Source organism: Nerophis ophidion, linkage group LG09, assembly GCF_033978795.1.
Source record: "Nerophis ophidion isolate RoL-2023_Sa linkage group LG09, RoL_Noph_v1.0, whole genome shotgun sequence".
Taxonomy (NCBI): Eukaryota; Metazoa; Chordata; class Actinopteri; order Syngnathiformes; family Syngnathidae; genus Nerophis; species Nerophis ophidion.
In genome coordinates, this window is record NC_084619.1 from 13,227,633 (window position 1) to 13,240,456 (window position 12,824).

The 12,824-nt window shown below is 40.0% G+C and overlaps 1 protein-coding gene across 18 annotated transcripts in view; it reads right to left on the reverse strand.

Moving 5' to 3' along the window:
• The window catches only part of dst (dystonin), a 299,316-nt gene that overhangs the window by 175,977 nt on the left and 110,515 nt on the right, over positions 1 to 12,824 (reverse strand). For 17 of the 18 annotated variants that reach the window (XM_061910351.1, XM_061910348.1, XM_061910367.1 and 14 more), the window contains one exon: positions 2,463 to 2,629. In XM_061910351.1, the coding sequence (XP_061766335.1) occupies positions 2,463 to 2,629 (167 nt within the window). Of the gene's footprint in view, positions 1 to 2,462; positions 2,630 to 10,623; positions 11,446 to 12,824 lie in introns of those variants that run through there. The other variant, XM_061910359.1, reaches the window with a different exon arrangement.

The window sequence follows — 12,824 nt, forward strand, 5'->3', positions numbered from 1 at the left end:
CTTTCAAATTGATTTAGAGGTAGAACTGATTGCTCCTATTAACTGCATTGCTCCTATTAACTGCATTGCTCCTATTAACTGCATTGCTATTTAGAACAAGACAATTTTTACATTTTAGAATGCAAAAATAAAAACAAAAACTTTTGTCTTCTTGTCTGTCATAATTATTGTGAACGATAAGCAAAATTCCCCCAAAAAGTGCAGTTCTCCTTTAAGATACTAATAATTGCCACCATAGCGTAAAAAACTAAGGGAAAAGAAAGAGTAAGCAAGCAAGAGACACACCGAGCAGGACAACACAAGAAGCCAACCACTAAAGCGTCAATGTAAAGTAGGGTAGATTGGTCCAGATACTATCCATCCATCCATTTTCTACCGCTTATTCCCTTTCGGAGTCGCGGGGGGCGCTGGCGCCTATCTCAGCTACAATCGGGTGGGAGGCGGGGTACACCCTGGGCAAGTCGCCACCTCATCGCAGGGCCCCAGATACTATTGATACCTAATATATTATCAGTCTATAATATATTGATACCTAATATATTATCAGTCTATAATATATTAATGTGTGAGTTCTGCGATGAGGTTGCGACTTGTCCAGGGTGTACCCTGCCTTCCGCCCGATTGTAGCTGAGATAGGCGCCAGCGCCCCCCGTGACCCCGAAAGGGAATAAGCGGTAGAAAATGGATGGATGGATGGATGTGTGAGTTGTGTGGTCCTCTGTGTTTTTTATACACTTTGATCTCTATTTTACTGTTTTAATTGATTTTACCCTTTAAAATTGTTCTTAATCATATTGTTATATTGTTTTTATATTGGTTTTATATTTATTTATTTTTTGTTTTTATTCAGTCATTGGTGGAGCATATTATTGTTTTTTAATATTGTTTTTAACATGGCTGTGCAGCACTTTGGAAACGTTGTTGTTGTTTAAATGTGCTATATAAATAAAGTGGGTTGGATTGGACTGATTATAAACAATGCGAAGGTGATTTGATCAATTTTCTTTCTTTTTCTTTTAATACATTAACTTTTGGGTTGTTATTGTTTAGAAACTCAGGGAGTAAATCTCTAAAAACAGGAGGATTTTGAAGGCAAACAAATACTAGCAAATTCTAAATTTAATAAGTGAAGTGAAGTCAGTTATATTTATATAGCGCTTTTTTCTCAAGTGAATCAAAGCGCTTTACATAGTGAAACCCATAATCTAAGTTACAATTAAACCAGTGTGGGTGGCACTGGGAGCAGGTGGGTAAAATGTCTTGCCCAAGGACACAACAGCATTGACTAGGATGGCGGAAGCAGGGATCGAACCTGCAACCCTCAAGTTGCTGGCTCCGCCGCTCTACCAACCGAGCTGTACCGCTCGGTTATAGACATAAGATAAGCTTTATAAATGTGTCTTATTGTATTTACTCTGGTTACTAGCTACAAAACATTTTCAGTTCTCTAATCTATCGTCAAAGTATCAGGTCGTGATTTGAAATAAGATCTGAGGCCATAAAATCGGATTGGGATCAGATGCCAAAAATGTTAATCGGGTAATCCCTATTGAATTAAAACTAATCTAAAAATGCTAGTTAGAGTAGAAAAACAGTAGTAAGTAAGAATAGTAAAATTACAATAATACATTCTATACATTTTTTCACGGACTATACATTCAATACATTCTATAAAGACTATAGATTCTATACAGATGATACATTCTATACAGATGATACATTCACATTCAAACCCCGTTTCCATATGAGTTGGGAAATTGTGTTAGATGTAAATATAAACGGAATACAATGATTTGCAAATAAAAAAATGAAGTTTATGAGTTTGAACATCAAATATGTTGTCTTTGTAGTGCATTCAAATGAATATGGGTTGAAAAGGATTTGCAAATCATTGTATTCCGTTTATATTTACATCTAACACAATTTCCCAACTCATATGGAAACGGGGTTTGTAGTCTGTTAATAAAAGCCATGAATGTTTGAGTTTTGTACACTTTTAGAAAAAAAATTATTATTTTTATTTGGCCCTAGTGTGTGAATGTGAGTGTGAATGTCGTCTGTCTATCTGTGTTGGCCCTGCGATGAGGTGGCGACTTGTCCATGGTGTACCCCGCCTTCCGCCCGATTGTAGCTGAGATAGGCGCCAGCGCCCCCCGCGACCCCAAAGGGAATAAGCGGTAGAAAATGGATGGATGGATGGATTTTTATTTTTTAAAAATTATATATACCCCAACCCGAACCCTCAGTAACTCTCAAGTTTCTGTACTGTAGTGAAGTGAAGTGAATTATATTTATATAGCGCTTTTCTCTAGTGACTCAAAGCGCTTTTACACAGTGAAACCCAATATCTAAGTTACATTTAAACCAGTGTGGGTGGCACTGCGAGCAGGTGGGTAAAGTGTCTTGCCCAAGGACACAACGGCAGTGACTAGGATGTCGGAAGTGGGGATCGAACACAGTACCTGTATTTATGAATAATGGCGTTGAAGAGCCTCCCGTCTCTCCAGGATGTCGTAAAATTGTCACATCGTACGCCGACATAGCCGTCTGTTAGCTGCTTGGACCAGAGCAGCAATCTCTCCTTTGCCGTCATGTGGTCGGACTCGCCCGTGACGTGAATCTCCGAGATCTGTTGCAGAAGGATAAAGACATATGGGATTTGAAAATGCAATGTTAAGTCAAACTATAGCTTTGTAAATACAGATCTTTTGAAATCAGCAACTGAAACACAAAGTACCGTATTAGGAAAAATAGACTTGTTAATATTGTTCAAACAGCAATATGTGTCCCTACAGCGTGTTTATAAGCACCAACCATAAGAAAAATAAGCATTTTTTTTTATATATCATGACCTGCCGTAAGAAAACTTTTCCTAGCTACAACTCCGTCAGCTACAGACGTTGGAGCTGTAATTTGGATCATTTTATCGTTCTTCAGCTATTAGGCTAACCTGGCATGACGCTACTGTTAAAATGTTACTGTAACTTTAGGATTGCAGCTCGCATAGCTAAAGCCAAAAATATGTTTTTGTTGTTTTATGTAGTGGTGGGGCAAAAAAATATTTAGTCAGCCACCGATTGTGCAAGTTCTCCCACTTAAAATGATGACAGAGATCTGTAATTTTCATCATAGGTACACTTCAACTGTGAGAGACAGAATGTGAAAAAAAATCCAGGAATTCATATTGTAGGAATTTTAAATAATTTATTTGTAAATTATGGTGGAAAATAAGTATTTGGTCAACCATTCAAAGCTCTCACTGATGGAAGGAGGTTTTGGCTCAAAATCTCACGATACATGGCCCCATTCATTCTTTCCTTAACACGGATCAATCATCCTGTCTCCTTAGCAGAAAAACAGCCCCAAAGCATGATGTTTCCACCCCCATGCTTCACAGTAGGTGTGGTGTTCTTGGGATGCAACTCAGTATTCTTCTTCCTCCAAACACGACAAGTTGAGTTTATACCAAAATGGATACATGGATGATACAGCAGAGGATCGGGAGAATGTCATGTGGTCAGATGAAACCAAAATAGAACTTTTTGGTATTAACTCAACTCGTCGTGTTTGGAGGAAGAAGAATACCAACTGTTTGTTACGCGTGGGTCGCATTTTACTGCCCGGTTCGTTCTACCAAGATGCAGCAGGAACTCCGGAGGCAAAGTGAAGGTAAGAAGATGATTTCTTCTCATAAATCATTTAAAAATACAAAAATACAAACAAGCTTGTCGATACCACGGGGAGCTGAGCCGAAACTTAGCACTGTACTCAAATTATAAACAGGCATAGGCACCAGAAGCTCGATATACACAAACGTAACTTGTTGCCTACAGCAAACAAGACAGTCAGATAGTGTTTGGTGAAAAACAGGAATAAGTAATTAGTATAAATAAATAAATAATTAGTACCCGGGAGCAGGTGAGCATCCCGAACACTAATCAGAGGCAGGTGAAAATAATCAACACCCATGACAACCAAGAAACACAAACCCAGGGGTGCTGAAACAGAACTAAGGGAGTCTTAGACCAGTAATTCTCAACCTTTTTTCAGTGATGTACCCCCTGTGAACATTTTTTTTAATTCAAGTACCCCCTAATCAGAGCAATACATTTTTGGATGAAAAAATAGAGATAAAGAAGTAAAATACAGCTCTTTGTCATCAGTTTCTGATTTATTAAATTGTATAACAGCGCAAAATATTACTAATTTGTAGTGGTCTTTCTTGAACTATTTGGAAAATAAGATATACAAATAACTAAAAACTTGTTGAAAAATAAACAAGTGATTCAATTATATTTAAAGATTTATACACATAGAAGTAATCATCAACTTAAAGTGCCCTCTTTGGGGATTGTAATAGAGATCCATCTGGATTCATGGACTTAATTCTAAACATTTCTTCACAAAAACAGACATTTTTAACATCAATATTTATGGAACATGTCCACAAAAAATCTAGCTGTCAACACTGAATATTGCATTGTTGCATCTCTTTTCACAGTTTATGAACTTACATTCATATTTTGTTGAAGTATTATTCAATAAATATATTCATAAAGTATTTTAGAATTGTTGCTATTTTTAGAATATTTTTTAAAAAACTCAAATACCCCTTGGCATACCTTCAAGTACCCCCAGGGGTACGCTTACCCCCATTTGAGAACCACTGTCTTTAACAATTAAGACATGATCCGGGCAACGGATCATCACAATGTTCTCAGTAAAGTTTATTGAACGCACTTTTAAACTCTAAATTTCAGCTTCAGGTTTAAATAAAACATTTCCAATACATTGTGGGACAATTGTAGGATTTAAAAATCCCGCAAAAATGTATGTTTTTTTCCATTGGATTTTTGTTTTATGAAAGGGAATTGAAAAACAAAAAAGAAGTGCAAAATGGTGTTCTTTTTTGTGTCAAAAAGTAGTGACTACAAAAAAACAGTTGGATTATATATTCAATGGAAAAAATCACAAGTCAGCAGAAACAAATAAACAGACCGAAAAACTGTATTTTTTTCTGATACCGGAAACGGATGTTTCTACCTCAAGACATGAAAGAGTACTGGTGTGTTGAAAAAAAAAAACAGTCTGGTATTGTATTCTGCATCAGAAAGACCAGAGGATCATGTACCAATATGATTATATTAAAACGCAGGATACAACACCACTCCAGGCCCGCCCGAGGTCTTCTCTGGAAACAACAACTTTGGGTTTCGGTGTCAGAAAATGAAATACAGTCACATTTGTTTTTGGTCAGTTTTTTGTTTCTGCTGACTGGTAATTTTTATTTTTGTTTTACGATACATAAAATGAAAATCTGACTTTTTATGGATCCAGTTATTATTTTTGGACTCAAAAGCAAAAAGAGGAACCCTTAGCTTTTAAATTGTCAGGCTTGCCACTGACAGTTTGTTTGTGTTTTAGATTTTCCTCTATGTGTATAGTACTTCCTGTCCTTAGTTCCTGTCAGCACTCTTATTTTGGTTCAGCTTCCTGTTTGTCTCCCTGAGTGCTTTGTTTCCCCTCAGTTGCGGCTGATTGGCACCTTGGCCACACCTGGTGTCAATTAGCCCGCTCCTATTTGTACCTGCTTTGTCTTCCAGTCGGTGCTGGATTATTTTCTTGTCGATGTTACTTCTTGTCGCTCTTGTCATTGCTACCTGTCGTGTCGTGTCGTATCTTTTCGAGTCAATGCAGCGTTGCGGTAAGCTATATTTTGTTAGATGTTTTTAGCTTACTGTCTTTTGTTCCCTGCTTCCAATTTGTTTTCTTATTATAATTACAACTTCTATTTCCTGCTAGATACCTGCTAGCTTCCACGCTAGGCCGTTTTGTTTGTTATCCACCCACGTGCGCGCTTTTTGTTTGTACCGTTTGTTTGTTCTTATTCTAATAATTTAATTAAATCATGTTTTCCTGCAAAATGCCTCCCTCCTTCTCTGCATCTTGGGGTTCGTCACAAACTAACTTTGACAGAATAATCCAGCACTGACTGGAAGACAAAGCAGGTACAAATAGGAGCGGGCTAATTGACACCAGGTGTGGCCAGGTGCCAATCAGCCGCATCTGAGGGGAAACAAAGCACTCTGGGAGACAAACAGGAAGCTGAACCAAAATAAGAGTGCTGACAGGAACTAAAGACAGGAAGTACGAAACACACAAAGGAAAACCTAAAACACAAACAAACTGTCAGTGGCAAGCCTGACATAAATTGTATTTGTTGTATTTTAAATAAGAACGTTTTATTTAAAAATGTTATTTATATGCCAAAAGAAAATTCAAATAAACCAATCGTTTTATCTGTTTCAATTCTCATTTATAAAACAAAAATATTATTGTCCAAAACATACACTGACCAATGTGGGACCTTTACATCCTATCTGTCTTAAACCAATACCTATGAGTTTCCACGATTCTTGATACTTCTCCGATATCGTGATAAAATGAAAAGAAAATCAACCCATTTCGATAAAGTTTTCAATAAAGTTATGGATATTAAATCCACAACTTTATTCAAGACTGTTTCAAACTGTCAATATTTAAAATCACTGTACTTCAACATCTTTTTGCTCAGAATTCAAATTACAATAGTAGCTGCCAAGAAGTAACTATACATTTAAAAAAGAGCAACAGTGATATACAGCCTTCCAGTACATCAAAACAAACAATACCATGTTAAATTGGTCATAAATAACAACAATAGTTCTGGTAACTATCTTACATTCGAAAAAGAATAGCAGTGATGTGAAGCCTTGCAGTATATGAAACAAACTGTATTGTTGTTAATATTCCCTCTATATGATGATATTGTGACATCATTTGTAATGAAATATGCTAACAAATACATTTAAATACAAATGTGTGTGTTGTTATTCGTTATTGGTATCAACATTTCAGCATAATTTTGCTTGGGTGTTTTGTTTATTTTATTACTATAATTTACCACAGACTTATAAAAAAGAGCAGCATTCAGTAAATGGCCCCCGGGCCACATTCTGCTTTCCTGGTGAAATAAGTAAGCAGGTGATGCTCAAAGTGTTGCCAAACGACCGACGACTGTCTTTAAGCTGTTTTTTTTGTGATTGTGATGTATGGAAGCGATAAATGTTTTCTGCACTCCTAGGGCTTGTGGTGGCAGATCTCTGCTCTTACTAGCACAGTGAATACTTTCGTGACAGCTTGTATTTGATTATTGCATATATGTGTAACGACTACAGGGCATCGTGATGCGGATGGTCTTCTTCCAAGATGCGGATCGGGCTCGGACGCAGCGTAAGGTAAGAAGTAATGATTTATTAAAACTAAAGAATAGACTAGAAACAGAAAAACTTGCACTAGGCACAAACGGCAAAACAAAGCGCTAGCATGGGAGCAAGGAAACAATGGAACATAGCGTGGAAGCTAACAAAAAGCAAGCAAGTTTACCAGAGTAGGGAATTGTCGTAGTCGCTAGTTGCATGCAGCAAAACGTTTACGAGGCGAGGCCGAATGAAAGGAAAAGGCAGGCTTAAGTAAGGAAGTAATAACTAATCACAGGTGCGCGTAAAATACCGCATTGCCGCATTGCCGGCAGTAAGTCGAACACATTTCCAGTAAGGGTTGGACTCCGCCAAGGCTGTCCTTTGTCACCGATTCTGTTCATAACTTTTATGGACAGAATTTCTAGGCGCAGTCAATGCGTTGAGGGGTTCCGGTTTGGTGACCGCAGGATTAGGTCTCTGCTTTTTGCAGATGATGTGGTCCTGATGGCTTCATCTGACCGAGATCTTCAGCTCTCACTGGATCGGTTCGCAGCCGAGTGTGAAGCGACTGGAATGAGAATCAGCACCTCAAAGTCCGAGTCCATGGTTCTCGCCCGGAAAAGGGTGGAGTGCCATCTCCGGGTTGGGGAGGAGCCCCTGCCCCAAGTGGAGGAATTCAAGTACCTAGGAGTCTTGTTCACGAGTGGGGGAAGAGTGGATCGTGAGATCGACAGGCGGATCGGTGCGGCGTCTTCAGTAATGCGGACGTTGTACCGATCCGTTGTGGTGAAGAAGGAGCTGAGCCGGAAGGCAAAGCTCTCAATTTACCGGTCGATCTACGTTCCCATCCTCACCTATGGTCATGAGCTTTGGGTCATGACCGAAAGGATAAGATCACGGGTACAAGCGGCCGAAATGAGTTTCCTCCACCGTGTGGCGGGGCTCTCCCTTAGAGATAGGGTGAGAAGCTCTGTCATCCGGGAGGGACTCAAAGTAAAGCCGCTGCTCCTCCACATCGAGAGGAGCCAGATGAGGTGGTTCGGGCATCTGTTTAGGGCACGTCCAACCGGTAGGAGGCCACGGGGAAGACCCAGGACACGTTGGGAAGACTATGTCTCTCGGCTGGCCTGGGAACGCCTCGGGATCCCCCGGGAAGAGCTAGACGAAGTGGCTGGGGAAAGGGAAGTCTGGGTTTCCCTGCTTAGGCTGTTGCCCCCACGACCCGAACTCGGATAAGCGGAAGAAGATGGATGGATGGAAGGTGCGCGTAAAATACAAGAGCAGGTGGAACAAATCAGAAACCATGGTAACAAGATACAAACAAGGAAGTGCACAAACAAACTCAAAAACCCAAATAATGTATGATCCAAAAAGTTATATTTTGGTTTCATCTGACCACATGACATTCCCCCAATCCTCTGCTGTATCATCCATGTATCCATTTTGGTATAAACTCAACTTGTCGTGTTTGGAGGAAGAAGAATACTGAGTTGCATCCCAAGAACACCATAACTACTGTGAAGCATGGGGGTGGAAACATCATGCTTTGGGGCTGTTTTTCTGCTAAGGGGACAGGACGATTGATCCGTGTTAAGGAAAGAATGAATGGGGCCATGTATCGTGAGATTTTCAGCCAAAACCTCCTTCCATCAGTGAGAGCTTTGAATGGTTGACCAAATACTTATTTTCCACCATAATTTACAAATAAATTCTTCAAAACTCCTACAATGTGAATTCCTGGATTTTTTTTTCACATTCTGTCTCTCACAGTTGAAGTGTACCTATGATGAAAATTACAGACCTCTGTCATCATTTTAAGTGGGAGAACTTGCACAATCGCTGGCTGACTAAATACGTTTTTGCCCCACTGTATGTATGTGCATATGAACGTGTGTAAGAGTGTGTATTATGAATATATGTGTGTTTATGAATGTATGTATACTGTATATGTGTATGTGCAACTAGTGACAATATAGACAAATTTTACTCATAATAATAATAAAAATGACCAACATTAGAATCAAAGGTCACAAAAAGCATTCACAGCATGAGAAAAAGCAGATATCCGCCACCACAAGCCCAAGGAGAATCTGTTAAAATGTGATGTACCATATTGTAACTGTATGTATGTTCGAAATAAACCAATACCATAACCATAACATGTTAAAGGCCTACTGAAATGAGATTTTCTTATTTAAACGGGGATAGCAGGTCCATTCTATGTGTCATACTTGATCATTTCGCGATATTGCCATATTTTTGCTGAAAAGATTTAGTAGAGAACATCCACGATAAAGTTTGCAACTTTTGGTCGCAAATAAAAAAGCCCTGCCTTTACCGGAAGTCGCAGACGATGACGTCACCCATTGAGGGCTCCTCACATCCTCACATTGTTTTTAATGGGAGCCTGCAACAAAAAGAGCTATTCGGACCGAGAAAACGACAATTTCCCCATTAATTTGAGCGAGGATGAAAGATTTGTGTTTGAGGATAAAAAAAAAACAAACGTGATTTTATGGGACGAATTCAGATGTTTTTAGACACATTTACTAGGATAATTCTGGGAAATCCCTTATCTTTCTATTGTGTTGCTAGTGTTTTAGTGAGTTTAACAGTACCTGATAGTCGGAGGTGGGTGTCCACGGGTGTCTTGAGGCCAGTGTCTCAGGGAAGTCGACGGCAGCTGTATGGACGGCGCAAGCTCAGCTGATCTCCGGTAAGAAGCGACTTTTTACCACAATTTTCTCACCGAAACCTGCTGGTTGACATTCGGTCGGGATCCATGTTCGCTTGGCCGCTCTGATCCATAATAAAGTTTCACCTCCGGGAATTTCAAACAAGGAATCACCGTGTGGTTGTGTGGCTAAAGGCTAAACCTTCCCAACTCCTTCTTTCTACTTTGACTTCTCCATTATTAAGTGAACAAATTGCAAAAAAGATTCAGCAACACTGATCTCCAAAATACTTTGTAATTATGCGGTTAAAGCAGACGACTTTTAGCTGTGTGTGTGTGTGTGCAGCGCTCATATTTCCTAACAGTCCGTGACGTCACGCGTACGTGTCATCATTACGCGACGTTTTCAAGAAGAAAACTCCTGGGAAATTTTAAATTGCAATTTAGTAAACTAAAAAGGCCGTATTGGCATGTGTTGCAATGTTAATATTTCATCATTGATATATAAACTATCAGACTGCGTGGTCAGTAGTAGTGGGTTTCAGTAGGCCTTTAAAATAGGTTATTGACTGTATTGAATATTCACAGGTGTGCACGAAATGACGGATATCAAAAAACCAAATGATCAACCTCGCTAAGGTTTTCTTAAGGCTTGCGTATACTTCATATCTTAAAATGGAAATGAAAAAACATGTATGATCTGTTTACCTCCTGTTGATCTGTATCGATCATACATTCCGCATGATCAATGTAACCAGAGCAAGTGTAGGTCTTGCGTCTGGTCCTCCTATGTAGCTGAGATTCCAAAACGATCCAGTTTATTGTTTCCTCACTGCCATGTCCATCATAGCCCCTCAGAGTGTGTAACATGTGCTCCACTGCCCCGAAACTAACGGTTCTCCTCAGTTGGCGCCTCAGAAGCTTCTTAACAAGTAGATCATCCTTAGCTGGGACACGTCCAGAGGTGCTTTTATGAAGATTGTGATCCTCTTTTGACCTGCTGCCGTAGACACTGGGATAGTCACCAGAGACTCCAGTTAAGGTGTCACCAAGAAGTCCTTTGGAGGGATTTGCCGGTACTTCTCTTGAAAACTGAACAGCTGGGTTATTGCTGCGTTCGATGCTGAGATGTTTTTCTACCTCCAGTGTAAAGTTCTCCGGGAGGTCACTCTTGCCAGATTCAAAAGCATGGAAGTCAGCGGGTTTGTGTTTCTTCCTCTGAAAGTAATGACGACCTTTAAGCTCTTTGGTCCCGGGGCTCAGCGGAGCGTTCTTGGGGTCTATGTAGCATTCTTCCTTCGGAGCCCGCACACAGCCGCAAGTATTTCCCATAATTCCTAAAGTCCTTTAAAAATCTCTTAGAATAATCCAAATTCCAAATAATTCTACTGACAGGAAGCCATTGAGCCGGAGTTAGTGACCGTCTCGCTTTCTTTCACGCGTGAAAGAATCCATTCTGACCTTTGAAAGACTTCCCGAGCTACGTAATCCAGCACAAACATCATAAATGCACAGACGCAGTCCACGTGTTTGCGGCTCTCAGCTGAGCAAGGAAGAAAACTTGTGCACAGACCAGTTCGGGGGCTGGTCGGTCGACTTTCATCTAAGCAAAAGCAAATGCGGGTGCCTGCTGGGTTTCCCTGAATTTGTGTATATGATGAGGTCATTCAGGCCGGAGAGAGGTTTTACCTCAGCAAGTCGAGCCAGACAGAGTCACAGCCGGCTGTCGGACATGGGCAGCACGGGCAAAATCCAAGAGAGCTTTCCCTTTGTCTTTTTAATCAAGACGAATACAATGGCAGAGTCGGAGGTGGCTTTCACACCCTGTGGTTAAAGCAAACTGTTTTTATCGGAACAGCTCAGAGCAGGAAGAGATTTGCCATATGAGACCATTACATCAGCCAACACGCGGACACAAATAACGACCATATTCCTTTGGCATAGAATATGCATACAGCAAATATAATGCGGCCATGCATCTGGGCTCAAACGAACTGTGTGCTTAAGGTCAAAGTCACCTGACAATCAGCACAGTTCAAACAACGACGTAACTCGGTGGCCACTTTATTAGGAACACCTGTAAGCTCTAATGCAGTTGTTTTTTGTTTAGTCATTATGTACTTTCACTTTAATTCGCTCACACAATTGTATTTAATAATACAAAACTCCAAACCAGTGAAGTTGGCACGTTGTGTAAATCGTAAATAAAAACAAAATACAATGGTTTGCAAATCCTTTTCAACCTATATTCAATTGAATAGACTGCAACGTTCGAACTGGAAAACTTTTATTTTTTGCAAAAATGAGCTCATTTGGAATTCCATGCCAGCAACATATTTTAAAAAAGCTGGCACATTGTGGTGAAAAAGACTGAGAACGTTGAGGAATGCTCATCAAACACTTATTTGGAACACCCCACAGGTGAAAAGGCTAATTGGGAACAGGTGGGTGTCAGGATTGGGTATAAAAGCAGCTTCCATGAAATGATCAGTCATTCACAACAAGGATGGGGCGAGGGTCACCACTTTGGGAACAAATGAGTGAGAAAATTGTCCAACAGTTTGAAAACAACATTTCTGCATCCATCCATTTTCTACCGCTTATTCCCTTTGGGGTTGCGGGGGGCGCTGGTGCCTATCTCAGCTACAATCGGGCGGAAGGCGGGTACATCCTGGACAAGTCGCCACCTCATCGCAGACAACATTTCTCAAAAAAGCTAAAATATTGTGTAAAATATTGTTTAAATATAGTGTTAATATTGTTAAATTGTCAATAGCAACCACCATGAATTAATAAAAAAAATGTAAAGTTAATAGATGTGATCGGGGTTTTATCAATATTGATATCGGCCGAGCTGTTGGGATGTCGCATGGCTGCAGTTGTGTGTCCCCGAGTATGCAAGAATCCAG